Source organism: Vulpes vulpes, chromosome 1 (genome assembly GCF_048418805.1).
Source record: "Vulpes vulpes isolate BD-2025 chromosome 1, VulVul3, whole genome shotgun sequence".
In the NCBI taxonomy this organism is placed as follows: domain Eukaryota; kingdom Metazoa; phylum Chordata; class Mammalia; order Carnivora; family Canidae; genus Vulpes; species Vulpes vulpes.
Window position 1 is genome coordinate 76,663,182 of NC_132780.1, and position 26,525 is coordinate 76,689,706.

At 37.4% G+C, this 26,525-nt stretch overlaps 1 protein-coding gene across 1 annotated transcript in view; it reads left to right on the forward strand.

Moving 5' to 3' along the window:
* The first annotated feature begins 787 nt into the window (after positions 1 to 787).
* The window catches only part of TFB1M (transcription factor B1, mitochondrial), a 68,023-nt gene continuing 42,285 nt past the window's right edge, over positions 788 to 26,525 (forward strand). Inside the window, exons 1-4 of the mRNA XM_026018710.2 lie at positions 788 to 1,051; positions 3,966 to 4,117; positions 20,895 to 21,003; positions 24,188 to 24,339. Coding sequence (XP_025874495.1) covers positions 919 to 1,051; positions 3,966 to 4,117; positions 20,895 to 21,003; positions 24,188 to 24,339 — 546 coding nt within the window. The 5' untranslated portion in view covers positions 788 to 918. The remainder of the gene's footprint in view (positions 1,052 to 3,965; positions 4,118 to 20,894; positions 21,004 to 24,187; positions 24,340 to 26,525) is intronic.

Below are 26,525 nucleotides of genomic sequence, written 5' to 3' on the forward strand. Positions count from 1 at the left end.
ACAAACTGCGCTCCTCCTTAACCCCTCTGGCGGGGATCATCTGCTAGATCCTTGCGGTAGCAAGGCCACCACTGATTGCCAGCTGACCCATTCCTTGCACACCAGGCGACTCCTCTTTTAGTTCTTGCAACCTTAAGGGAGATGTGTCCATTTAACAGATGAAAGACTAAGGCTGAAAGAAGTTAGAAACCTGCCATCAGCACCTACAATGCCAAAGTTTGTTTTTTTTTTTAAGATTTATTTATTCATGAGAGACACAGAAAGAGAGGCAGAGACACAGGCCGAGGGAGAGGCAGGCCCCCTGCAGAGGGCCCGATGCGGGGACTCGATCCCAGGCCCCCAGGATCACGACCTGAGCCCACGGCAGATACTTAACCACGGAGCCACCCAGGCACCCCTACAATGCCGATGTTTTGAAAACATCCACCATAAGAGAAAATTGTTAGCAACCGATAGTTTTGCCTCCAATCATTGGCTTTCCCGCAATTATCCACGGAGGGGAACGCGGCAAGTCCAACCGCCAGAAGCCCCAGGGGGCGTTCCTAGGCGCCAAGCTCCTGAGACCCACCCCTCCGAGACCCGGTGGGAACGTGAGGTCCCCGCCTCCAGGCCGCCCTGGCCACGCCCACCAGGAGAGGCCCCGCCCACCAGGGGAGGCCCCGCCCCCGGGCTCCGCTCCGTCACCGGAGGAACACAGCGTAAGCCCAGCCCCCGTCGCGCTTAGCGAGAAACGGCGCATGCGCTCTGGATGCGTCCGGATTTCCTGTCTGCCCTCCCAGCTTCCGGCGAGGTACATCCGACCAATAGAGTGGGCTCGGGGGCGGGCCTTAATGCTCGCCGCTCCCGCCATCCTCCCTGGATGATTTAAGGGCGGCGCGGAAAGTCCGCGGTGCAAAGTGGACGTTTCCGCGGGGCTTGATGGCTGCGTCCGGGACGCTGAGTACTTTCCGACTCCCGCCGTTGCCCACGATTCGGGAAATCATTAAGTTGTTCAGGCTGCACGCCGCGAAGCAACTGTCCCAGAATTTTCTCCTGGACTTGAGGCTGACAGGTGGCTGTCTTCTCAGGGCTGCCCGGCGGTCTCCCCCGCATCCCCGGGCACGTGGGTCAGGGAGCTGGCCTGGACCTGCGGGCGGGTCTCTGGGGTCAGGCGACGTGCAGGGGGCCTTAGGTCAGGGCCTTCTACCGCTTTGTGCTGAAGGAACGCCGGAGCACGTAGGGGGTGGTTGGCCTGCAGGAGGGCGTGCTCGCCCGCGGGTGTTCGCCGTGGGCCAGTGCAGGCAGCTGTGCAGACGCCGAGCAGACGCTAGGGGAGGCCGGGGTCGCGTGTCCTGAGAGGCGGATGTGGAAGTTGGAATCACGGCGTGCCAACCCACGACCTGGGGCTGCGTGTGCGACTTTGACCTCTCATGCAGTTTAAAGCTGTCAGAATTTGTATTAGTGCAGGGAGTTTTTCAGTAACGCGTCGCAAGAGTGTCACTCGTGGGATGACGTTATTTAAAGGGTTACCTGTTGAATGCAAAACCCTTGAGGGCGCAGATGCTCGGTAAATGCGTATCAGACAACCTGCGGCGTGCTGGTGCTGGAGACGCAGCTGGGGAGTGAACCAGGCAAAGCCTGTCCTCAAGGAGCTTACATTTTTAGTGAAAGCTCACATTCCCACCCCTTATTTTAAGCCCCTTTTTATGCGGTAAAATTTTATGTGCCATGAAATGAACCAGTCTGGAGTGCAGAGTTTGATATACATTCGTTTAACCGCCACCCCCTCTCCCCCGCCCCATATCTTGGGGATAGTTTCTTCTGAAAGGTGAGGTTGCAAGAATAACATGTATTAGCAATAGGTCCACTGTTGGAGAATTTACTGTATTTGGGAATTTGATATTTAGTTCCATTTTGGCCCCTCTTGAGAACCTGGAAAGATCAGCAAATCATGCCCCAAAAGTTGATTTTTCAGTTAAGTGAGGTATGGATAAGATATTTTATTTCTTGGATGTGGAGTCTTCGTGCTACCAGTAGAAATAGGACTTAGGGTAAAATACCTTGACTAAACTTCAGTTTCTCTTCTGTTAATTGGAGGAGGGCCCCTACTTCGAGAGCTTTAAAGAGTTATCCACCTTTAAAATTCTTTAGTTCTAGCAGTAACTAGAACCGGCCTTGTCTGCCAGTCACTAGTCCCATTCTATAGGTAAATAAAGCGCCTTTCCTTTCTTTCTTTTTTTTTTTTTTTAATAAAGCTCCATTCTTAAGACGGAAGATACAGGTCTTTATATTTTTGCTGTTAAAAAAAAAAAATCCTTTGTGTACAGTATCTTGTGTGAGCCTTTAGTCATCCTTAGGAGTAAATTCTGGAATCTAGATACTATTCCTTCTCTGGGAACCAAAGTGAAGGAAGATTAAAGTACTTGTCTGGGGTAAGAAGCTCAGATGGGAGCAGATATTTAGCGAATTGACAGTGCCTCTTTGATACTGTATTGGAATGTGCCTGAAGAGTTTGAGGGCAGAGCCCCTGACCTCTCTACTATGGTAGCACCTCATTTTAAAAAAATGAGAATTTAAATCCATAATACCTGTGCTTATTGTATCAACTCTGTTGCCTCTGAAAGGCATTGGTGTGTAGTGGAGGAAGGATCGCTTTAGAATTTACCCCTGAGCTGGAGTCCCTTCTCTTCCCTTTTCTTTCTAGATGACTTTGTGCACATGAAACAACAGACAAGGAAATTGAAAAGTTCAGAGAAGTTAAATTGGGATAGTAGTTCTTAATGTGTTAGAAGGGTTGGAAGGATTGTGAGATGCAAGGGAGCAAGCATGTAAAGCACCTAAAACAAATTGTTGGTGAACATATATTAATTCCCTCCCAGCACTAGTTAAAAGCTATTTGGGGGCGCCTGGGTGGCTCAGTCCATTAAGTGTACCACTCTTGATTTCCACTCAGGTCATGATCTTGAGGTGGTGAAATTGAGCCCAGTGTGGGGCTCTGTGCTCAGTGGGAGTCTGCTTGAGACTCTCCTGCTCCCTCTGCCCTTCCCCCACCCCCACTCACAGGTGCTCTTGTGCCTGACCTCCCCCACCTCCCCTGCCTTTCTTCAGAATAAGTAAATCTTAAAAAAAAAAAAAAAAAAAGAGAGAGAGACAAAACTATTTTTGCATTTAGGCCTACTAAAAGTGGTGCCATACCGTCTCAGTGAATACTGCAAAGAAGTGCTGATAATGTTTTCAGTGGCTAAATTTCCACTATCCCAGGAGACCCAGTTACTTGGAATTTAGTGTATCAGTCAATAAGACCAGCCTGTTATATGTTTTATCAGAAGTGATAATTGGTTGCAGTGAATCCTCAATAATCTTTTTCATGATTTCTTAAGATCTGCTAGCTTAAAGAGGTTGATTAATTGAAAACATTAACTTTTCCATATCAATTTGCATATTTGTAAAGCTTAAAACACTTCCACTGAGAAGTTTAACTTTCTAAAAAGGACCAAGAATCTAAATTTCTGCTAGTTCTATGATCTAGGAACTTGTTGCTGTGACCAATTAGTTGTTTATAGGTGAAAATGAGACAGCTAGCTTTGGGATTTAAAACTACCAGCATTGGAAATTATGAACGTGAAACTAGTCTTATTCAAATATTCAACATTTGGCAACTAACTGTAGAGAGATGGTATATGCTTACCCAGTTGGTCTTAGGAATTGATAGGTTTGGCAGAAGAACAGATGCAAAATACAGCATTAACTATATTTAAATTAGGAAATTTGTCACAATCTTATTTTTAAGGGACTGATAATACAATTCAATCATATAGTAGAATATTGAATGGCCACTATATGTTGGTTTAGGTTAAGAGATAAGTAATTGGATAAATACGGTATAAAAGACTAGTTGAGTAATGGTTGATAAGAATTTGTGGAGACTGTTGTTAAATTTTGTACGTTGAAATTTATCAAGGTAATTAAAACATTCTTTTTTCTAGATAAAATTGTAAGGAAAGCTGGGAATCTGACAAACGCTTATGTTTATGAAGTGGGCCCTGGGCCAGGAGGAATCACAAGATCAATTCTCAATGCTAATGTTGCTGAACTTTTGGTGGTTGAAAAGGATAGTCGATTTATTCCTGGACTACAGGTAAGATACTTAAAATTGTCTTTTTTAGGAGGCAAAAACCCAGTTTAAATCTTCAGGCCATGATTCTTAAACCTCAGAATTTCCGAGGATTATTTATATAGTTTGGTCTTCAAACTGCAGATCTCCAGGCCCCATTCCAGAGATTCTGGAATTCCATAGCCTGGAAAGATCTAGGAATTGTATTTCTAGCAAGCATCCCAGCATGGTCTGTTGACCATTACTTAAATAAACCTGCTTTATGCATTAATGCTAGACAAACTAGTTGTTTTGTGTGATCTCTTAAAATCTAATCTAATCTAATAGCTGTGCATGTTCTGGCCCACTCCTTCAAAAATAAGTAAAATAAATAATGCCAATGACTTAGTTATTGGCATGGCTTCTGAGAACAGAAAAGCATTTCTACAAGCAAAAGTTGGAGAAAACATGCTTTTTTAAAGAGAGATTAATTGTTAAGCTTCAGCATTTGTTAAGAATTTTTTAAGTGAAGAAATGTTGTACCACTGTATATGTAGATTTAAGATGAGGTTTGAATGAAGTGGTACATGCATCTTAAAACAGTATGTGCCATAATTATATGAAAAATATTTGAAGGAACTGGGCATGTTTGAGGCTGAGAAGGGGAGCCTTGAGTGAAGAGATTCATAGCTGCCTATGAAAAGGTAGCAGTGAAGAGGACAGCTTATTTTGATTTCTAGGAAAGAACTAATACAAGTAGATGGAAATTGAGGGAAGCAAATGTGGGTTTAAAATAAGGAGGGACTTATATATTTTCAATGGTGGCAAACAGTGAAACCCATTATATCAGGGATTTTGTAAAGGGAATTCTTCACAGGGGGGCACTTACTGGCTAAAGGGCCTTTGTTTGATTCTTCTATAATTCTGAAACTCTACAAGAGCCCTTAGCCTTTGGCTTAGATGAGTAGCAATTTATTAAGTGAGTTCAATAGAATAATAAAGTTATCCGCATTATTACTTTCATACAAGAAACAAATTGGTTTAAAATTGGTACAATCTAATGCTTGTATGTGCAATAATTGAAAAATGTTTCATTTCTACCAGAACAGTTTGAGGAAATTTGTTTGAAAGTCTGGGCTTTGTATGCTTGCAACTGATTTTTTTTTTTTTAAAGAAATCTAGTGATTTATTTCTTATTGGACTACATTTTGTTTTCGCTGTAAAAATTATATAATATTTAGTGTTATCTAATTTTACCACTCAATTGACAGAATTAGTTTCAGTTTTATAACTTTATTTTGGGACTCTCATATGGTACATATTTTTTGACATGAAATTTAATAGTGAGTTTAGCTTTGAACTACTTTGTTCATTAAAGAACTGTCTCTCGGGATCCCTGGGTGGCGCAGTGGTTTGGCACCTGCCTTTGGCCCTGGGCGCGATCCTGGAGACCCGGGATTGAATCCCACATCGGGCTCCCGGTGCACGGAGCCTGCTTCTCCCTCTGCCTGTGTCTCTGCCTCTCTCTCTCTCTCTCTCTCTGTGACTATCATAAATAAATAAAAATTAAAAAAAAATTTAAATAAAAAACTGTCTCTCAATTAGAGGTGAAAGTGGGAATATTTTATTTTTGGTGAGATCATGAGATGATGAAAAGAAGCTGAATAACACTGTGTAATTCATTTAGCTTTTTTTCATCTAGCCCTTTCTGGACATGGGAAATACTCGTCTGACTTTTTGCCCTTGAAGAGAGTTCCTAACCCTCGATCTTAGCATCTGTTATGTATAATTCTTTCTCATGAGTCAAGGAGGTGAAACAAATTTCTGTTCATCCCCACCTAATTTACATATTATCCCTTCTGATCTCAACTAAGGATCTTTGAAGACAGACTGCTTAGAAGGCAGCTACACACTTCTCTTTTCAGCTGCCCTACCAAGTCCCTGCACTCCTAACCCCTGTCTCATTAGATTGATTCTCTGATGGACAACAAATAAGAACATACTGTATCTGCCCCCTCTGGAATGTCTGCCAAGAGCATAGAGATTCTTGTGTTTCATTTCCTGCTCTATCTCTACCACATGCAACCATGCCTGGCATATAGCAGGTGTTCAATAATGCCTTACTTGGAAAAATAAAAGGTTGACTATATGTGTATGTATCTATCTAGGTAACCAACTAAATGTGTCATTTAATAATGAAAATGAATAATTATATAGCATTGATTATTAAAAAGTTTTGTGCTCATTTTTCTAACTATAAATATTTGTTTCAAGGTAAATTACTCTGCAAAAAATATGGATTTGTCTTCCTGTTTCTGTAGAAAAGGCAAAATTCTTAGTGTCTTATATTGCAAGAAAGGAATTTGCCTTAAAAAGAAATGTTGGGTACTAAAATATCAAAGATTTCTTTTTCCTATAAAGGATGTTTCAATATGTAAAGCCACTTTCATTTAGAGGTACTAAATTAATCATAAAAACGAATAAAGGCAGAAGGAGTGATATATTTTAAGGATTCCATTTTAGTGGTTTCTAAGCTAATAGAATTACTTTTTAAAGAAATTGTAATAATTTATGAAATGTCTTCTATCTGAAAGTATGTCATTTGTATCTTAATTCTTATAATATTGTCATGAGGCATCTTAGGGGAAAGGACATAGTGCTAACATACAGGTTTTACCATCAGCATGTTGTAAAGTAAAAAAGCATGTCTAATATGTAAAGGCATTATGAGATAGTTTTGTGGTAAAGAACAGAGACCTCATCAAATTGCCTGGCTTTGACCTCAGGCTCTACCATTTACTGGTTGTAGGACTTTGGGGAGGTATATTATGTCTCTCTGTGCCTCCATTTGCTCATAGGATTGTAATGATTATATGAATGCCTCATACTTAGTTAAGGACTCAATATAATTTTCAGTGTAGGTAATCAATTAGATTATTATCCCTGTGCCTTAGGCATCTCTGTTAATTAAGGATTGATCAGGAGACTGCTAATCTGGAAACAGGTATAGGAGGACTGCAAAGTTATTCCTTTTGGAGCACTAGAATTTAAATCCCCAGTGCCTTGGAAACGTTGGAGCTTTCTCCCCCACTCTTCACATTAGCATTGGACATCCAGGGTTTCTATGTTGTAGCATTCTCTAGTGACTGCACATTTTTAGGGTGGTTTTGTTGTTGTTACATTTCTATGGCTGGGTAGGTTCTTTGTGCTTTGGAGGAAAGTGAGATTTTTTGATAACTCAAAGAACTTGAGATTTTGGTAAGTTCTTTCCCATTTCTGAGTTGGAGAGAACATCATGAGTAATATGTTCTTGAAGTAAGTAATCTGGGTTTCTCATTTTTTTTCTTTTTGTTTTAAAGATTTTGTATATTAATAACAATCATTTATAGAGGGTATACTGTACTAAGTACTTTGTTTTATAGCTTTATTGAGGTATTATTGATGTGCAGTAAATTGCACTTGTTACAAGTGTACAGATTACCGAATTTTGACAAATATATATCATGAAACCATCACCACAAACAAGATAATGACTACCCGTCACCTTCAGGGTTCCTCATTTTTCTTCATAATCCATCCCTCCCTCCTCCCCTTCCCTATCTTCAGACAACCACTGATCTGTTTTGTCACTATAGGATATTTTCCATTTTTTAGAATTTTTTTTTTTAAGATTTTATTTGTTCATGAGAGACAGAGAGAGGCAGAGACATAGGCAGAGGGAGAAGCAGGCTCCCCGTCGAGAGCCTAAGGTGGGACTCGATCCCAGGACCCTGGGATCACACCCTGAAACACAGGCAGATGTTCAACCACTGAGCAACCCAGGCGTCCCCATTTTTTAGAATTTTATGTAAGTATATGCTCTTTTTTGTCTGATGTCTTTTACTGAGCATAAGTAGTTTGAGATTCATCCATGGTGGGGTGTTTATCAATAATCAATAGTTTTATTTTTTTGTTTGTTTTATTGCTGACTAGTATTCCATTGTATGGATATCTCAGATTTATAAATCCTTTCACCAGTTCATGGACTTTGGGTTGTTTTCATTTTTTGGCAATTATGTATACAGCTGTCATTAACATTCACATGCAAGTCTTTGTGTGGATATATACTCTTATTTCTCTTGAATAAAGAATTGGAGGTGGAGTGTCTGAGTCTTCTGGTAGGTATATGTTAAACTTTTTTGAAACTACCAAACTGTTTTACAAAGTGGCTGTATCGTTTAACATTCCCTGCCCCCGTCCCCAGCTATGCATGAGAGTTCCTTTGCTTCACATGCTTCTCATACTTGATATGGTTATAACCATCCAAATGAGTAGGTAGTGGTATCTTAATGTGGTTTATTTTTTTATTTTTTTTATTTTATGTACTTATTCATGGGAGACGCAGAGACATAGGCAGAGGGAGAAGCAGATTCCCTGTAGGGAGTCTGATACAAGACTTAATCCAAGGACCGCAGGATCACGAGACTTGAGCCAGAGGCAGATGCTCAATCACTGAGCCACCCAGGTGCCCCTAAATGTGGTTTTTATTAGCATTTTCCTAATCAGTAATAGTGGATATATTTTCTTTTTTTATTATTGATTTATTTATTTATTAGAAAGAGAATGTGGGGCAAGGGGTAGAGGAAGAGGGAAGGATGAGAATCCTCAAGCAGACTATTGAGTGCAAAGCCCTTTGTGGGATTTGATCTCAGGACCCTGAGATCATGACTTGAGCCGAAATCAAGTCGGCTGCTTAACCCACTGAGCAGCCCAGGTACCCCTAGACATATTGTTCATGTGTTTTGTTTTGTTTTTTTGCCATCTCTATATCTTCCGGGGGGGAATTGTGCAAATATTTTGAGCATTGTTTGTTTTGTCTTCATATTACTGTATTATAATATATCTTTATATAGTTTAGATACAAGTATTTTGTCAGATATATGTCTTATAGTGCTTTCTCTTCAGATATGACTTACCTTTTTTTCTTTGACATTTAACAGTGTCCTTCAAAGAGTAAAGCTTGTTTCAATGAAGTACAGTTTATCAGTTTTGTTTTCCTTTTGAGTTTGATGCTTTTTGCATCTTATGTTAAAAAACAATTGTCAAAATGAGAACTAAGAATTTCCATGTTTTCTTCTAGATGTTTTATAGTTTCAAGTTTTGCACATAGGTTTATGATACATTTTGAGTTACCTTTTGTGTGTAGTGTGAGGTAAGGGTACAGGTTCTTTTTTTTTTTTGTAATTTTTTTCTTTCTTTCTTTCTTTCTTTCTTTCTTTCTTTCTTTCTTTCTTTCTTTTTTTTTTTTCACCACCTGTTTGCACCACCTGATAAAAAAAAATTTATCTTTTCCTCATTCAGTTGCCTTGGTCCTATTGTCAAAAATCACCTGGTCTTCTATACGGTGATCTGTTTCTGGTCTGTTTCTGGCTTCTGCTGAGGTCCAGAAATATCAGTATCTTTTCTATTGATATATAGGTCTGTTTTTTGCCCTGAGACCAACCTATACTGATTACTGTAGCTTTATAGTAAGACTTGAGAGCAGGTAATATAAGTCTTCCCACCTTGCCTTTCTTTTCCAAAATTGTCTTGGCTATTCTGTAAGTCCTTTTGCATTTCCATATAGTTGTAAAATTAGATCATCAATTTCCTTTTTTTTTTTTTTAAAGCCTGAGGGGATTTTGATTGGGATTGGACTGAAACTATAGATCATTGTAAGAACTGGCATCTTAATGGTATAAGTTCCTGATCTGTAAACATGGTATGTCTCCCTGTTTATTTAGGTTTTCTTTAATTTCTCTCAACAGTGTATTGTAGTTCTAAGTATATAAGTCTTGCATATCTTTTGTCAAATTTACTCCATGTATGTCCTATGTTTTGGTACCCTGGTCGTTGGTATTAGTTTTTAATTTCTATTTCCATTTTTATGTTGCTGCTATGTAGAAATACTGTTTGTTTTGACATGGACTTTGTATCCTGCAACCTTGCTGCACTCACTTATTAGTGGCTGTTTTGTAGATTTCTTAGTATTTTCTGCATGTATTATCATTTCATCTGCAGTGAACACTGTTTTACCTCCTCCATTTCAATCAGTTTTGCCTCTGTTTCTTGTCTTGGCTATAATCTCCAATATAATGTTGAACAGAAATAGGAGTAGACATCCTTGCCTGTCCCTGATCTCAGGGGGAAAGCATTCAGACATTCCATTGAGTATGGTATTAGTTGTAGGTTTTTCAGACTGAGGAAGATCCCTCTGTTTTAGTTTGCTGAGAGGTTGTGGTGCTTTGTTTGGTTTTTGTTTTTGTGTTTTTTAGTTTTTTTTTTTTCTTTAAATAATGGGTGTTGAGTTTGCAAAAATACTTTTTCTAAGTTTATTGAGATAATCACGACTTTTTTTTTTAGTTTGTTAATATTGTAAATTATATTGATTTTCTTTTTTTTCTTCTAACAGTAAACCAACCATCCGTACAATCTTTGGTGATATCCTCTTTCTCATTTGTGATATCGGTAATTTGTGTCTTTTTTTCCTATCGGTCTGGCTGCATATTGGTGAATTTTATTGATCTTCTCAAAAAACAACAGCAAAAAAGCTTTTGAGTTCATTGATCTGTCTTGTGTTCTGTTTTCTATGTCATTGATTTCTGCTCTGAAATCTTAATTATGTTATTTATTCAGTTTCCTTGAGGTTTAATTTGTTCTTTGTATAGGTTTTTAAGGAGGAAGCTGAGGTTGTTTCTTTAAGACCTTTCTTATTTTCTCCTAGGTGTTCATTGGTGCTATAAATTTCCTTCTCAGTATTACCTGAGCAAAATCCCACAAATTTTGATAGGTTGTGTTTTCATTTTAATTCATTCAAAATACTAACTTAAGAAAAAAATATTTCTTTTGAGATCTTAGACGGAAAGAAAGATTTACAAAAGAAGTTCAGAATTCCCATAGAAAGCTTCAACTCCAGTTTCCCTTTTAATTTCTTACTTGACTTGTTGGGGTACTTAGACATGTATCATTTGGCTTGTAAATTTTGGGGTTTTTCAGATATCTTTCTCTTATTTTTCATTTAATTCCATTGTGATCAGAGAACATACTTTGCATGACTTGAATACTTTTAAATTAATTTGTAGTTGTTTTCTGGTGTAACATGATTTGTCCTGGTAAATCATGTTTCCTTATGCATTTGGAAAGAATATGCATTCTGGTGAAAAAGATATACGTTCTTCTGTTGGATGTTACAGAAATTTCAGTAGGTCAAGTTGGGGTTACCCAAGTCTTCTATATCCTTGGTGATTTCCTACTTGTTCTATTATTTATTAAGCGAAGGGTATATTGAAATTTCCAGTTCTAATTGCAGGCTTGTCTATCCCTTCTTGCAGTTCTATCAGTTTTTCTTTCATCTATTTTGAAGTAATGTTATTAGATGCATAATCATTTAGGATTGTTATGGTCTTTGTGATGAATTGGTTCCTCTATCATTATGAAATGATCATCATGATTTCTGATGATGTTCTTTCCTCTAAAATCTACCTTGATAATATAGCCACTCCAACTTTCCTTTGATTATGTTAGAGTGATGCACTTTTTCATCCTTTTTATTTGTGGCTCTATATTTAAAGTGGATTTCTTATAGGCAGCATATATAGCTAAGTCTTGCTTTTTTCTCACCAATCTGATCATCTCTGCCTTCTGTATTAGTTTCCTATTGTTGCTGTAAGAAATTACCACAAATGCAGTAGGCTAAAATGATACCAGTTTATTCTCTTACAGTTCTGGGAATAAGAAGTCTAAAATGAAGGTCAGTAGGGCTCTATTCCTTTTCTGGAGGCTTCAGGGGAGAATCATTTCCTTGCCTTTTTAAGCTTCTGGAGGCCACCTGCATTTACTAGCTCCTGGACTTCTTGCTTCTAAATCTACTATTGACTTCAATCTTTCTGCCTCATTCTTATGAAGGCCCTTGTGATTGATTGCATTGGGTCCACCCAGATAATTTAGGATAATCTCCTCATCTTGTGATCTTTAATCACATCTGCAGAGTCCTTTTTACCATGTAAGATAATATAGCCATGGGGATTAGGATGTGGACATCTTTGTGGGGCTAGTATTCAGCCTGCTGCAATTTATATCTATAACTTTCAATATTTTGGTAATTTATTGAAGGTATGTGGTTATACCTCTTTAATGTATCCCAATTAATCTTCAAGTAATAAAGTAGCACTTCATGTGTAGCATACAAATCTTGTAATAGTGTATTTGTATTTCTTCTTGCAGGCCTTTATACTATTGTTATAAGCCTTACTTCTCCATATGTTGTAAAGTTTATAATACAATGTTGTTTTGTTTTAAAAGTCAATTCTATATTAAAGAGATTTTAATACAGTTGAATTTTGAACAATGTGGGTGTTAGGGGTGCTGACCTCTGAACAGTTAAAAATATGCGTGTAACTTTGGACTCCCCAGAAACTTAATTACTAAACCCTACTGTTAACTAGAAGCCTTACCAATAACCAGTCAATTAATGCATACTTTGTATGTTTTGTGCTGTATTCTTATTGTAAAGTAAGCTAGAGAAAAGAAAATGTTATAAAGAAAATCATAAGAAAAAGAAATATATTTATAGTACTATAAGAAATCTGCATGTGAGTCAACCAACCAGTGCTGTTCAAACCTGTTGTTAAAGGGTCAAGTATAATAAGAAAAATTGTTACATATTTACGCATATGGTTACTCCCCCCCTCCTTTGATATTAAGTATACTCCAAGCCCAGTGTGGAGACCCAACACAGAGCTTGAACTCAGGTCCCTGAGCTGAGATCAAGAGCTGTATGCTCAACCAAGCTATCCAGGTGCCCCATTTTGATTCTCTTCATCCATATTTCCATTTACTATTATTTTCTTTCTACCTGAAAGACTTTCTTTAGCATTTTTTATAACTGTGGATCGGTTGGTGACAGAACTTCAGTGCTTGTATGTCTGAAAAAGCGTTTTACTTTGCCTTTGCTTTTGAAAAACATACTAGCAGGTTTTTTTTTTTCTTTTAGTAGTCAAAAAATTTTGCTCTGCCATCTTCTCATTTGCATTGTTTCTGACAAGAAATCTGTTGTCATTCTTGTCTTTGTTTCTCTGCCTTTTTTCTCTGACTTCTTTTAAGATTTACTATCAGTGTTTTTGAGCAATTTCATCATGGTGCACCTTGGTGTCCTTTTCTTTGTATTTCTTTTGTGTGGGGCTCCTTGAGCTTCTTAGAAATGCCGGTTTTGCTGCATTTCCTGCTGTCCGGTGTCTGAAAACTGTTGTTTCATCTATTTTGTCCATTTTTTTGAATCTCTTTAAGCCAGCTGGTCTTACATATTTCGTTTTAGCCAGAGTAAGAAGCTCTGGGATTCTTTTTAATTATTATGTGCTTGTTTTATGGAATTTTGGAGACAGTTAGTCATGATTGTTGTTAGTTTCACCTCTGAGTTTTTTAATAGGTAAACAGTGATTATTTCTACTTGACAGGCAGGTTGGAAAGCTCATAGGATTGAGAATCAAATTGGCTGGTGTCAGATCTCAGAAATGGTACATACTAGCTTCGTGATCTTGAGCTTGTTGTTGGGCCAGTTTTAGCTCCAGCTTTCTCATCTGCAGCATGGGAATGATAGCAATCATTTGTGATCCTTGCAGGGATAGATGGAAATTGTTGTAAAGAGACTGGCATGTAAATAGCCTAGCATATTGCCAATAACCAGTAAATGGTTGCTATTATAATGATACCCCTTCCCTGTCATCTTATAAAGGGATATATGTAAAGTAATTTAGTCATCCTGGCGAAAGGAACTGTTTTTCAACAGAGATAATAAAATTTTCAAATTCTTCCATCTCTAGCAAATTTTACAAAAGGAAAGATCGCCTGGCTTTCTGTTGTAACATGATTACGTACTTCACACATGTAACTTACTTGATACGGCCACAACCATACTTAATCAAAACTCAACAAGTAAATAAAGGTGGCCCACAGCCAAAGTGATTTCCTAGTCCACTACAAATTAGAAGTACAGAGATCAGTGCTAGAAGCAGACTCACTGACAACAGCAAGAAGTAACAGTTATTACTGTGGCAGAAAAACTATAAAAAGCAAACATAAAAACTTAAAAAAATAAAAAAGCTCAGTAGTAAGGGACCATAACCATTGAAGCCGTTACTCTACCAGCAACAGTGACCCTAGTCATCAAAAAGAGGGTGAAATTAGGTTCATTGTTTTCAGCTTAAGGTAGAGAATTGTATGATATTGTATGAAAGGATTTCTATCTGTAAATTTTTCTTTTTTTCTTTTTACAGTTTTTAAGTTGAGGTATAATTAATATACAGTGTTGTATTAGTTTCAGTTGTATAATGATCGACAGTTCTGTAAATTTCCCAGTGCTCATCAAGATAAATGTACTCTTAATTCTCTTTCTCTATTTCATCTATTCCTCTACCCAGCTCCCCTCTGGCAACCGCTAGTTAGCTCCCTATAATTAAGATACTGTTTTTCTATTTGCCTCTTTTCTGTTTGTTTGTTTTGTTCTTTAAATTCCACATATAAATGAAATCATATGGTACTTTCCTTTCTCTGACTTACTTTAGTATTATATCCCCTATGCCCATCTGTGTTGCTGCAAATGTCAAGATTTCATTCTTTTTTATGCCTGAGTAGTATTTCATTTTATGTATATACCACATCATTTTTATCCATTCACTTATCCATGGACACTTGGGCTGCTTCTTTATCTTGACTAGTATAAATAATATTGCAACAAACAACGGAGTGCATATATCTTCTCAAATTAGTGTTTTAGGGGCAGCCAAGGTGGGTCAGCAGTTTAGTGTCACCTTCAGCTCAAGGCCTGGTCCTGGAGACCCGGGATCGAGTTCCATGTCAGGCTCCCTACATGGAGCCTGCTTCTTCCTCTGCGCGCCACCCCCTCTCTGTGTGAGTCTCTCATAAATAAATAAATAAAATCTTTTTTAAAAACCATATTAGTGTTTTAGTTTTTTGGAGGTAAATACCCAGTAGTGGAATTACTGGATATTATAGTAATTGTATTTTTGGTATTTGAGGAACCTCCATACTATTTTCCACAGTGGCTGTACCAATTTGCATTCCCACCAGCAATATACAAGGATTCTCTACATCCTCACCAACACTTGCTATTTCTTTGTTTATTATTTTACCCATTCTGATGGGTATAAAGTAATATCTCAGTGTGGTTTTGATTTGCACTTCTCTGTTGATTAGTGAGGTTGAGCATCTTTTCATGTCTGTTGATCATCTGTATGTCTTCTCCAGAATGTTTTTATTCAGGTCCTCTGCCCATTTTTTAATAGAATTATTTGGGGTTTTTTGGTGTTGAGTTGTACAAGTTCTTTTATATTTTGGATATTAAGCCCTTACCAAATACATCATTTGCAAATATCTACTCCCATTCAGTAGCCTGTTTTGTTGATAGTTTCTTTCACTCTGCAAAAGCTTTTTATTTTTTATTAGTCCCAATAGTTTAATTTTGCTTGTTTCCCTTGCCTGCGGAGACACATCTAGAAAAATATTTTTATGGCCAATGTCAAAGGAATTACTGCCTATGTTTTTTTCTAGGAGTCTTGTGTTTTCATGTCTCACATTTAGGTCTTTAATCCATTTTAAGATTATTTTTATGTATGGTGTAAGAAAGTGGTAAAGTTTCTTTCTTTTGCAAGTACTGTCCAGTTTTCCAACCACCATTTGTTGAAGAGACCATTTTTCCCCATTATATATTCTTGCCTCCTTTGTTAAAGATTCATTGACCACACAAGCATGGTTTTACTTCAAGGCTCATTATTCTGCTCCAGTGATCTATGTACCTATTTATTTATTTATTTTTTGCCAGTAGCATACTATTTTGTTTACAGTGTATCTTGGAAATTGAGATTATGATATCTCCAACTTTGTTCTTTTTCAAGTTTGCTTTGGCTATTTGGGGTCCTTTGTGGTTCTGTACAGATTTTAGGGTAGTTTGTACTAGCTCTGTGAAAAATGTTGGCATTTTGATAGTGATTGCACCCCGTAGATTCCTTTGGGTAGTATTGGAGTTTTAGCAATGTTGGCTCTTCCAGTCCATGAGTATGGAATATCTCTCAACTTGTGTCATCTTTAATTTTTTCATTAGTGTTTCGTAGTTTTTGTAGTATGGGTCTTTTACCTCCTTAATTAAGTTTCTCTCTAGGAATTTTGTTATTTTGGGTGTAATTATACATGAGATTATTTCCTTAATTTTTCTTTCTGCTACTTCATTGTTATTTATTAAAAAATCATTCACCATGATCAAGTGGGATCTATTCTAGGAACGCAGAGGTGGTTTAGTATTCGCAAATCAATCAGTGTGATACATCATATTAATAAGAGAAAGACTTAATACCATATGATCATTTCAATAGATGCAGTAAAAACATTTGACAAAATATAACATCCATACAAGATAAAAACTGAAAGTAGGTTTAGAGGGAACATACACCTCAACATAATTTTAAGAAAAACCCACAGCTAATGTCATACTCAGTAGTGAAAAATTGAGAGCTTTTTCTGTAAGATCAGGAACAAGACAATGATGTCCACTCTATCCATTTTTATTCAACATAGTGCTGGAAGCACTAACCACAGCAACTGGACAAGAAAAAGATATGACATGATACTACCTAAGTTTCTTTTTAAGAATGTTAACATTTAAAGGAGTATGTGGTGGTTGAATAGAAAGTTAACTAAATCAAATCTCTAAATCCATGATGAGGCTGCGTAAATGATTTTATGCTATACATGTTTTGGTGCTGTGTAAAAAACAAAGCAAGTTGATTTTTTGAAATCATGCTGTAATCTTTACCCTAAAGAAAAATCTTTTGTAACATTACCTTAAGTTCCTTCTGAATATTAATTAGCATTAGTCTTTTCTATGTGTTCTATAGAAGATACAAATTTTGGTTTTCACTTTCATATTCTATATTATAGATTCTCTCATTCTCATATAGTTTGCCTAACAGTTTTGCCCACCACTTATTTCAACAATGTTAGGGTTCCTACTATGTAGCTAGTCAGAAAGAAGGTAATATCATCAACCTATGTAATTAATGCTTTAGTTCACTGTACAATACTGGTTGCTGTAAGCCCTTTATGATGAAAAGGGGCATAAAACATACAAAATGACCAGTCAGTATAGTTCTTTGTTCTCAAGGAATTTATAATTGTGCCTAAATTCAAAGAGTTGCATAAATTATTTCCTCATTCAATTAAATTACCAACAAATTAGTTAAGTGGACCATAGTTACTTGCCCCCTATAGAAAAGCTATCTCTAAGACCTTGACTTAGAGGAGAGATTTTTTTAAGTGACCAAATGAAGAATTCTCCATTTATTTCACGTTTTTATTAAAGGCATTCTCCATTATTTTGTTCCACATACCCACTTATAAAACTTAATACTAGAAAAAAAAACCACATTTTCTCTCTTGGGGATTTAGTATAATTATTTCCAGTAGAAACTAAGAACTTTATAATTCAGTATATAAATTGTGAGAGTTAATATCTGTAGGATTTACATACATGCTTCTCCTTTTCATGGCTTGGTCTTCTGTTTCTTCTTTTACAGTCTTACCTAATGAGTGCCTTTTACTCTAAGCTGACTTAAATCTCATTTTGGAAGGACATAGGATTGAAAACTAAAATAAAAATGATAGAAGAATTTAAGAGTGTCTGTAAAAATACTCTTTTGGCTGTAATCAAGTGCCTGCATTCATAGTTGGCTGTGCCTTTGAGCACGTTATGAGTTAACACCATCAGGGTTTAAAGTGTAATATAGCAGTGTTCTTCTTGAAGGGCTATGATAGTGATCTTTCCCACCTCTACCATCCCCCAAATATTGTCATGATAATGTAAACATCTTTTTTTGTTAGTGGTTAGAAAGTGTTTGTCTGTCATTGCTGAATATCATTAGGTATTAAAAGGCTGTTGTCTGTAATCATACTATCATTTCTGTTTGTATAGTGTTTTTTCCTCCGTAATTGCTTCAAGGCCTTCACTTAAAGCTGTGCTTACCAGTATTCATTCCGTCTGCAGTTGAGTGTCTGAAAGGGGAAGATGAAGCTACAAAGTGGTCTTAGAAGAGGTAGACCTTTTAAAGAATGGATTTGCTTTGTCATTGAGACTTAAGGCTGAAGGGGAGTCCAAAAGAAACAGGATAAAAATGCAACTTTAAATCTGGGAAAGGAAAACTAATGTGTGTTATATCAGTTTTCTGGTATGCCGCTAGATGTGTCATTGTGGGAAAAAATTAACATTTCAAACATGGTTATCAGAGCATGTACATTAATGCCAAAGAGCCAGTTTACATTGTTTTGTTGTAGTCTTAATTACTAATACATTATTTTCTATATATTGACATCATGAAGTATAAGCTTTTAGTTCTCCTGCCTCTTTGTTTTTGGTATGCTGATTTGTTTTAATTATGAGAAGCATAATTATAGAAAAAAATAGTATTTTTCATTGGTGGTAAATGCTATCACTAAATACATAGTTTTTTTTTTTTTAAGATTTTGTTTATTTATTCATGAGAGACAGAGAGAGAGGCAGAGACACAGGCAGAGAGAGAAGCAGGCTCCGTGCAGGGAGCCTGACGTGGGACTCGATCCCGGGTCTCCAGGATCATGCCCCAGGCTGAAGGTGGCACTAAACCGCTGAGCCAGTCAGGCTGCCCAAAATACTTAGTTTTTATACAGTAAAAGCCTGTCCCATAGAGAGCTAGCTCCTTTTTTATTCATAATATATTGAGGTTATTATGTTTTTGATGATTTATTGCTTAGAACTCACTAGATTGTTTTAGCAAATCTTGGTAACTTAAAATAATCCAGAAGTACATTAATATCAGAGGTATGCAATTATTTTTGCTAAACTACATGACTAAAGATACCAAACAAGGTGATTCCCAAACTGAAAATGTTTAGTTTCCTACTGATATAAGCATTTCAGTTCTGTATTTCTGAAATGTTACTTGTATAATCCTACCTGATTTACCAGTGAAATAAATCTTTGCAAGTTTCTTGACCTTACAGATTTGAGGAACTTCAAATCTCAGTCTGATAGGGAAAGTTTCCAGTTTTACAGTTGGCCATTCACTTATTCACTTATCAAAAAATGTGAAGCACCTACTATGTGCTCTTGTAGCTGCAAGGGACATTCAGATAGATGAGAAACAGGTACTGCCCTTAAGGAGTAGGGGAAAGAAGCCTCTATATACACGATCGCAATATACTATGTTATAAATGCTGTAAAGAAGCATCTGCAAGGCACAGCATTTACCCAAAGGAAGGAGTAATCTACAAACTGGATGCCTTAGTCTGGGGTTTCCTCTCTGGCTTCTGTGATGTTTCTTTCATCCTTCCTATTAGTTGCCAGAATTAGGCAAGGGGAGGTTAGGAGAGAAAAATCAGCTTTAATTGAGCTAAAGAAGCAGAACCAAGGGGGACTCAGGGCAAAAGTTCCTTGATTTGGAGCCAAGGCTCCAAAGTAATTTTTTTCTGAGCTCCTTGAGGTGAGACTTGATGTGAAAAGAGGGTCATCTCTTCCTTGTAATCCACTTCAGCAAGGATGTTTGTTCTCACTGATTGCATTCATGCCTGCATTTTAAACTTTAAGCTTCACGGACTACATCTGGGTTGGTTTTGTTTGTTTTTTAAACTGAGGACTTCAAGAATCAAGTCTCCTGCTGGGTACAGGGGACCTTAACACAATATAGTTGTATGGATGGCTTAGCTTCAAGGCTCTTTTTCAGCTGGCTGCCAACCCTTTAGTACTGTAAGAACATTTCTTAAGGTATGGTACTAAGGTGGATAAAATAAAGAAAAATAAGAAAGAAAAGGGTACTTCCCTCCCCTCTCCTTTTGTTCGTTTTATACCTAGACTAAAGAAAGAGGAAGGAAAGCAAATGGTTAGAAAGTAGAAATAGGCTGAGAAATAGCAGTTGGTAAAATATGCAGGATAATTAATTCATTAGGTTGAAAGTGCCTGTGGATCAAGAAATAGTAAGATTAGGAATGTTAGGGGAGTGTCTCAGGGTGCCACATATAGCTTGGCAATGACAAATGACCTTTTACTTGGTTTGAATCTACCTATAGATTAGGTTAAAGCTTGTGGTAATATGTAAAAGTCTTTGTATATATTTAGGCTATAAGGATTTATTGATTTAAGCTCATCTTTATGATTTACTTCTAAATCTCGATATTTCATTATACTGTTCTTAGTCTCTAAAAACTTACAGATGGGAGTTGTTTTTTTGCTAAATCTACAGAAATACAGGTCATTCTGGGAGTCAGAATTATGTTAATATATTATTTGTAAAATTATAAGCTGTTGCTCTACTATTATCTGTTACTGTCACTAGTCATTCATATGTGTCAGAAATGAAACACCATAGGGATCCCTGGGTGGCGCAGCGGTTTGGCGCCTGCCTTTGGCCCAGGGCGCGATCCTGGAGACCCAGGATCAAATCCCACATCAGGCTCCCGGTGCATGGAGCCTGCTTCTCCCTCTGCCTGTGTCTCTGCCTCTCTCTCTTTCTCTCTGTATGACTATCATAAATAAATAAAAAATAATAATAATTATATTAAAAAAAAAAAAAGAAATGAAACACCATATATTGCAGTGGATGCAGTGTACTTGTAGTTCATTAGTGATCACTCTTAGTCTGTGGCTTTCCAAACTGATTTAATGATGCACAGATTGGAAGTAAAATATATACATAGAAAGAGAAAGAGTGTGTGTGTCTCACTATTGTCCAAAGTATGAGCTCATTTTATTGACGTTTTTGTAAACTAGATGCTATCTGATGCAGCACCTGGAAAACTGAGAATTGTCCATGGAGATGTGTTGACTTTTAAGATAGAAAGGGCTTTTCCAGAAAGTCTTAAAAGACCATGGGAGGATGGTAAGTGATTTGGGGTTGGTTTTCTTACTCTTTTTTATGATTATTTATGTTACAAATATTTATATGTTACGAATGTTATTATATATTTATATTGAATATTATCAGAATAGAATTAAATAGGTGGCACTCATTGTAATTTTTTTCTGCTTTCCTACTTTTTCCCAAATAATAAATCTAATTCTTTTTCTTTTTTTTAATAATAAATTTATTTTTTATTGGTGTTCAATTTGCCAACATACAGAATAACACCCAGTGCTCATCCCGTCAAGTGCCCCCCTCAGTGCCCGCCACCCAGTCACCCCCACCCCCCGCCCTCCTCCCCTTCCACCACCCCTAGTTCATTTCCCAGAGTTAGGAGTCTTCCATGTTCTGTCTCCCTTTCTGCTATTTCCTACCCATTTCTTCTCCCTTCCCCTCTATTCCCTTTCACTATTATTTATATTCCTCAAATGAATGAGACCGTATAATGTCTGTCCTTTTCCAATTGACTTATTTCACTCAGCATAATACCCTCCAGTTCCATCTCCACGTTGAAGCAAATGATGGGTATTTGTCATTTCTAATGGCTGAGTAATATTCCATTGTATACATAAACCACATCTTCTTTATCCATTCATCTTTTGATGGACATTGAGGCTCTTTCCACAGTTTGGCTATTGTGGACATTGCTGCTATAAACATTGGGGTGCAGATATCCCGGCGTTTCATTGCATCTGTATCTTTGGGGTAAATCCCCAGCAGTGCAATTGCTGGGTTGTAGGGCAGGTCTATTTTTAACTCTTTTAGGAACCTCCGCAGTTTTCCAGAGTGGCTGCACCAGTTCACATTCCCACCAACAGTGCAGGAGCGTTCCCTTTTCTCCACATCCTCTCCAACATTTGTGGTTTCCTGCCTTGTTAATTTTCCTCATTCTCACTGGTGTGAGGTGGTATCTCATTGTGGTTTTGATTTGTATTTCCCTGATGGCAAGTGATGCAGAGCATTTTCTCATGTGCTTGTTGGCCATGTCTATGTCTTCCTCTGTGAGATTTCTGTTCATGTCTTTTGCCCATTTCATGATTGGATTGTTTGTTTCTTTGGTGTTGAGTTTAAGAAGTTCTTTATAGATCTTGGAAACTAGCCCTTTATCTGATACGTCATTTGCAAATATCTTCTCCCATTCTGTAGGTTGTCTTTTAGTTTTGTTGACTGTATCCTTTGCTGTGCAAAAGCTTCTTATCTTGGTGAAGTCCCAATAGTTCATTTTTGCTTTTGTTTCTTTTGCCATTGTGGATGTATCTTGCAAGAAGTTGCTGTGGCCGAGTTTAAAATCAATGCCCAGAAGTCAGTGGCATTTCTATACACTAACAATGAGACTGAAGAAAGAGAAATTAAGGAGTCAATCCAATTTACAATTGCACCCAAAAGCGTAAGATACCTAGGAATAAACCTAACCGAAGAGGCAAAGGATCTATACCCTAAAAACTATAGAACACTTCTGAAAGAAATTGAGGAAGACACAAAGAGATGGAAAATATTCCATGCTCATGGATTGGAAGAATTAATATTGTGAAAATGTCGATGTTACCCAGGGCTATTTACATGTTTAATAATCCCTATCAAAATACCATGGACTTTCTTCAGAGAGTTAGAACAAATTATTTTAAGATTTGTGTAGAATCAGAAAAGACCCCGAATAGTCAGGGGAATTTTAAAAAAGAAAACCATAGCTGGGGGCATCACAATGCCAGATTTCAGGTTGTACTACAAAGCTTTCCAGTGTGGTACTGGCACAAAAACAGACACATAGATCAATGGAACAGAATAGAGAATCCAGAAGTGGACCCTGAACTGTATGGTCAACTAATATTCGATAAAGGAGGAAAGACTATCCACTGGAAGAATGACAGTCTCTTCAATAAATGGTGCTGGGAAAATTGGACATCCACATGCAGAAGAATGAAACTAGACCACTCTCTTTCACCATACACAAAGATAAAATGGATGAAAGATCTAAATGTGAGACAAGATTCCATCAAAATCCTAATTCCTTTTTCTTAATTCTAACTTGTCTCATGTTTTTCCAAGTGTTCAGAATTTTCTTCATATAAACTTGCTATTTTTAAGTCCATGTAAGGATGGGATAAACTATAAGGTGTTACTTTTTCCAAATGGTGAAAAAAGAAATGTATTAGTAAACCAAGCCCCACCTAATTTTCACTATCTCACATTCAGTGACCAGCCAAGGCATTCTTCATTTATAGGCAGTTTATTGGGTACTATTACATGTCAGCTCCTTGGAATACATAGATAAATGGGGTGTATTACTTGACTGTGAAACCCCTCAGAACAATGGAGGTGCTACTGCTGCTGCACCTCCATCTAACTGCATCATGTCTCTGGCCTCTCCATAGCCAGACTTCTTCAGAGAGGTTGGTACTGCTTGTTTCTGCCTTCCAAATGTATTCTCTCCTTAGCACACTGCCTCCAGATTTCCAGCTCTGTCCCAGGCATGCTGGAGTCACAGTGACCTCCTGAATTCCTCCCTCAAACCTTCTCTGACTGAGCTCTCAGGCATTTATTTGGCTATTACCTGCTCTCTTCCAAAAGTATCTCTGTTCCTGTCCCAAGTTCTCCTATTCTTCCTTTTACAATGGATGAGCTTTCTCTAGCTATTCTTTGCTGGTGGTTATTTTTCCACCAACCTCTTAGATGTTGTTTCTAAGATTTTTCCTTTTTGAGTATCTTCTCTTGTGCTAAAGATTGGCTTGAAGGACTCTGCTTCTGTAGTTTTGCTGTATATTGCAGACACTTCCATCTTTATACACAGCCTGTATCCCCTTCCTGGGCATCTGACCCTCTGACAGCTTCATCTGGATGTCCCATAGACTTTGACCACATCATGTCCAGATCAAATTGGCTTTTCCCTCAAACCAAGTCTTTGTCATATTTTTCCTAAGCCAAAAAACCTGAGGACTTTGAACACTAATAATGTTAGAATTGTTTTTCTTAATAATTCAGAGCTGATTGTGAGTAAACATTGCTCTTGAAGAATAAATGGACTGAAAAATATTTATCCTTATCTTTTCATATATTTTTGTTTGATACTATTAGTATCCAGTTTGATTTAATTCTTAACTAAAATTGAATTCAGAATTCATTGATAAAATCATAACAAGTTGTTTTTTTTTCTCCTGCTAACCAGATCCTCCAAATGTACATATTATTGGAAATCTGCCTTTTAGTGTATCAACTCCGCTGATTATCAAGTGGCTTGAAAATGTCTCTTGTAGAGATGGACCTTTTGTTTACGGCAGAACCCAGATGACACTGACTTTTCAAAAGGAAGTGGCAGAGGTGCGTTTTAACTTTTTTTGGCTATTTTATCACATGATGAAATTCCAAAACAAAATAATCCTGCATTTTTGTCACTGACTATGTTTTCTTTTTCCTTTTTAAAAGATTTTATTTATTCATTCATGAGAGACACAGGCAGAGGGAGAAGCAGGCTCCCCACAAGGAGCCTGATGCGGGACTCGATCCTGGGACTCCAGGATCATGCCCTGGGCCAAAGGCAGATGCTCAACCACTGAGCCACCCAGGCATCCCAGACTATGTTTTCTAAGTTAATACTCCCATTACATGCACAAACCAACAGCTGAACCAAAAGTTAAACACACAGTGATGGTGACAGGCATAACTGCTGTAAGCTCTCCATGGAGAATATGAATGATGTGTCGCCAGCCGAGAAGGCAGTGTAGTCCATTCAGGGACTCGATAGGGACATAGAACACATTAGAAGCAGACAAAACCTGTAGGATGTTGGTGATATAGTAATATATAAAGATTGGCATGTGATATGTTAAAATTGATATATTGAAGTGAATAAGATGATAGTTAAAGAATGTGATAATCAATTTGGAGAAAGGGAAGGGGGTTGGTGTCTTATTCTGCAATACACAGACTTTCACTTAATCCCTTCCTTCAGCTGTGCCTGCATTCCCATGGTAAGAGTGTTCCAGGTTCACTTGAGAAAATAATCCTGCAAAGGGCAATTTGTGAGCTGCAGAGGTTTAATGAGGGGATCTGCAGACTGCAAGTATATATGACAAATACAGAAGAGTATATGACATATTTGTGTGCCTAATAAGAAGAACACCTGAATCCCCACCACTCAAGTCAATAGTTATATTCCCAACATCTTTGACACGCCCTTATATGCCTCATTGTGATCGAACCTAGTATGCTACTAGGGTAATCAGTACTGTGAATCCGAGACTTATTATTTCCTGCTTAGTTTATCTCATAGATTCTTATCTGTATAATTAGTATACTTTAGTTTTCTTCATTTTTGAACTTATGCAAATGGATTCATACAGCATGTATTCTTTTTATCCTGGTTTACTCATGCTGCTTATAGCTGTAGTTTGTGTAGCCAGATATGATACACTCTTCGACTAACTCATAATTTTCCTGTCCATTGTCCTGTTTTGGAACCCTAAATTAGTTTCATTGTTTGTTATTACAAACAAAACTGTGATGAAGATTCTTCTATTTATGTCAGCTGGAGTATGCTGCATGCTCCAGCTTTACCTAGAATATACATATATATATAGGAGTGGCAGTGCTGGATCATAAATTCTACAAATCTGCACTTTTGCTAGGTAATGCTGAATTATTCTCCAAAGTCATTATGCCCACTTATAGTCCCACAAAATTTGTATAAGTTCATTTTATTCCATATCCTTGTCAGTACTTGGAATTGCCAGAATTGTACATTTTTGTTCACCAAAGCTGAATGGTGTGTCATTGCAGTTTTGTCTTTTGCTGAGTTTTTAAAAAATCAAATTGAGCACCATTTTGCATCTTTCTTGGCCTTTTGGATAACTTATTTTTTGTGAAGTGCTTGCCCTTTGTCCACTTTTCTGTTGGATCTCTTGTCTTTTTCTCACCGATTTGGAGGAGTTCTAACATACTTTCTATACTAGTCTTTTATTAGTTCAATGTATTGCAAATTTCTTCTACTCTTTGGCATGTTATTGTCTTTATAGTGTCTTTTGAAGAACAGGTGTTTTAAATTGTAAATTGGTGGTTATTGCTCTTTGTGTCTTTTTGAAGAACTCCTTTTATATCCTGATATCATGAAGATATTCTTCTGTGTTATCTTCTAGAGGCTCTGTTGTTTTACCCTTCACATTTACGTCTATAATCCACTTGGAATTGATTTTTGTGTGTGTTTGAAAAAAGAAGCCAGTTTCACTTTTTTTTTTTTTAAGATTTTATTTATTTATTTGAGAGAGAGACAGATGGAGACAGAGCATGAGCAGTGGTGGAGGGGCAGAGGGAAAAGGAGAACCAGCCTCTCTATTGAGCAGGGAGCCTGACACGGGGCTCAGTCCCAAACCCGGAGATAATGACCACAGCCAAAGGCAGATGCTTAACCACCCAGGTGCCTCAGTTTTACTATTTTTAATATATGATCCCAATGAACCTAGCACCAGTTATTGAAGTCTTTTTCACTGACCTCTATCAACACGTCTGAT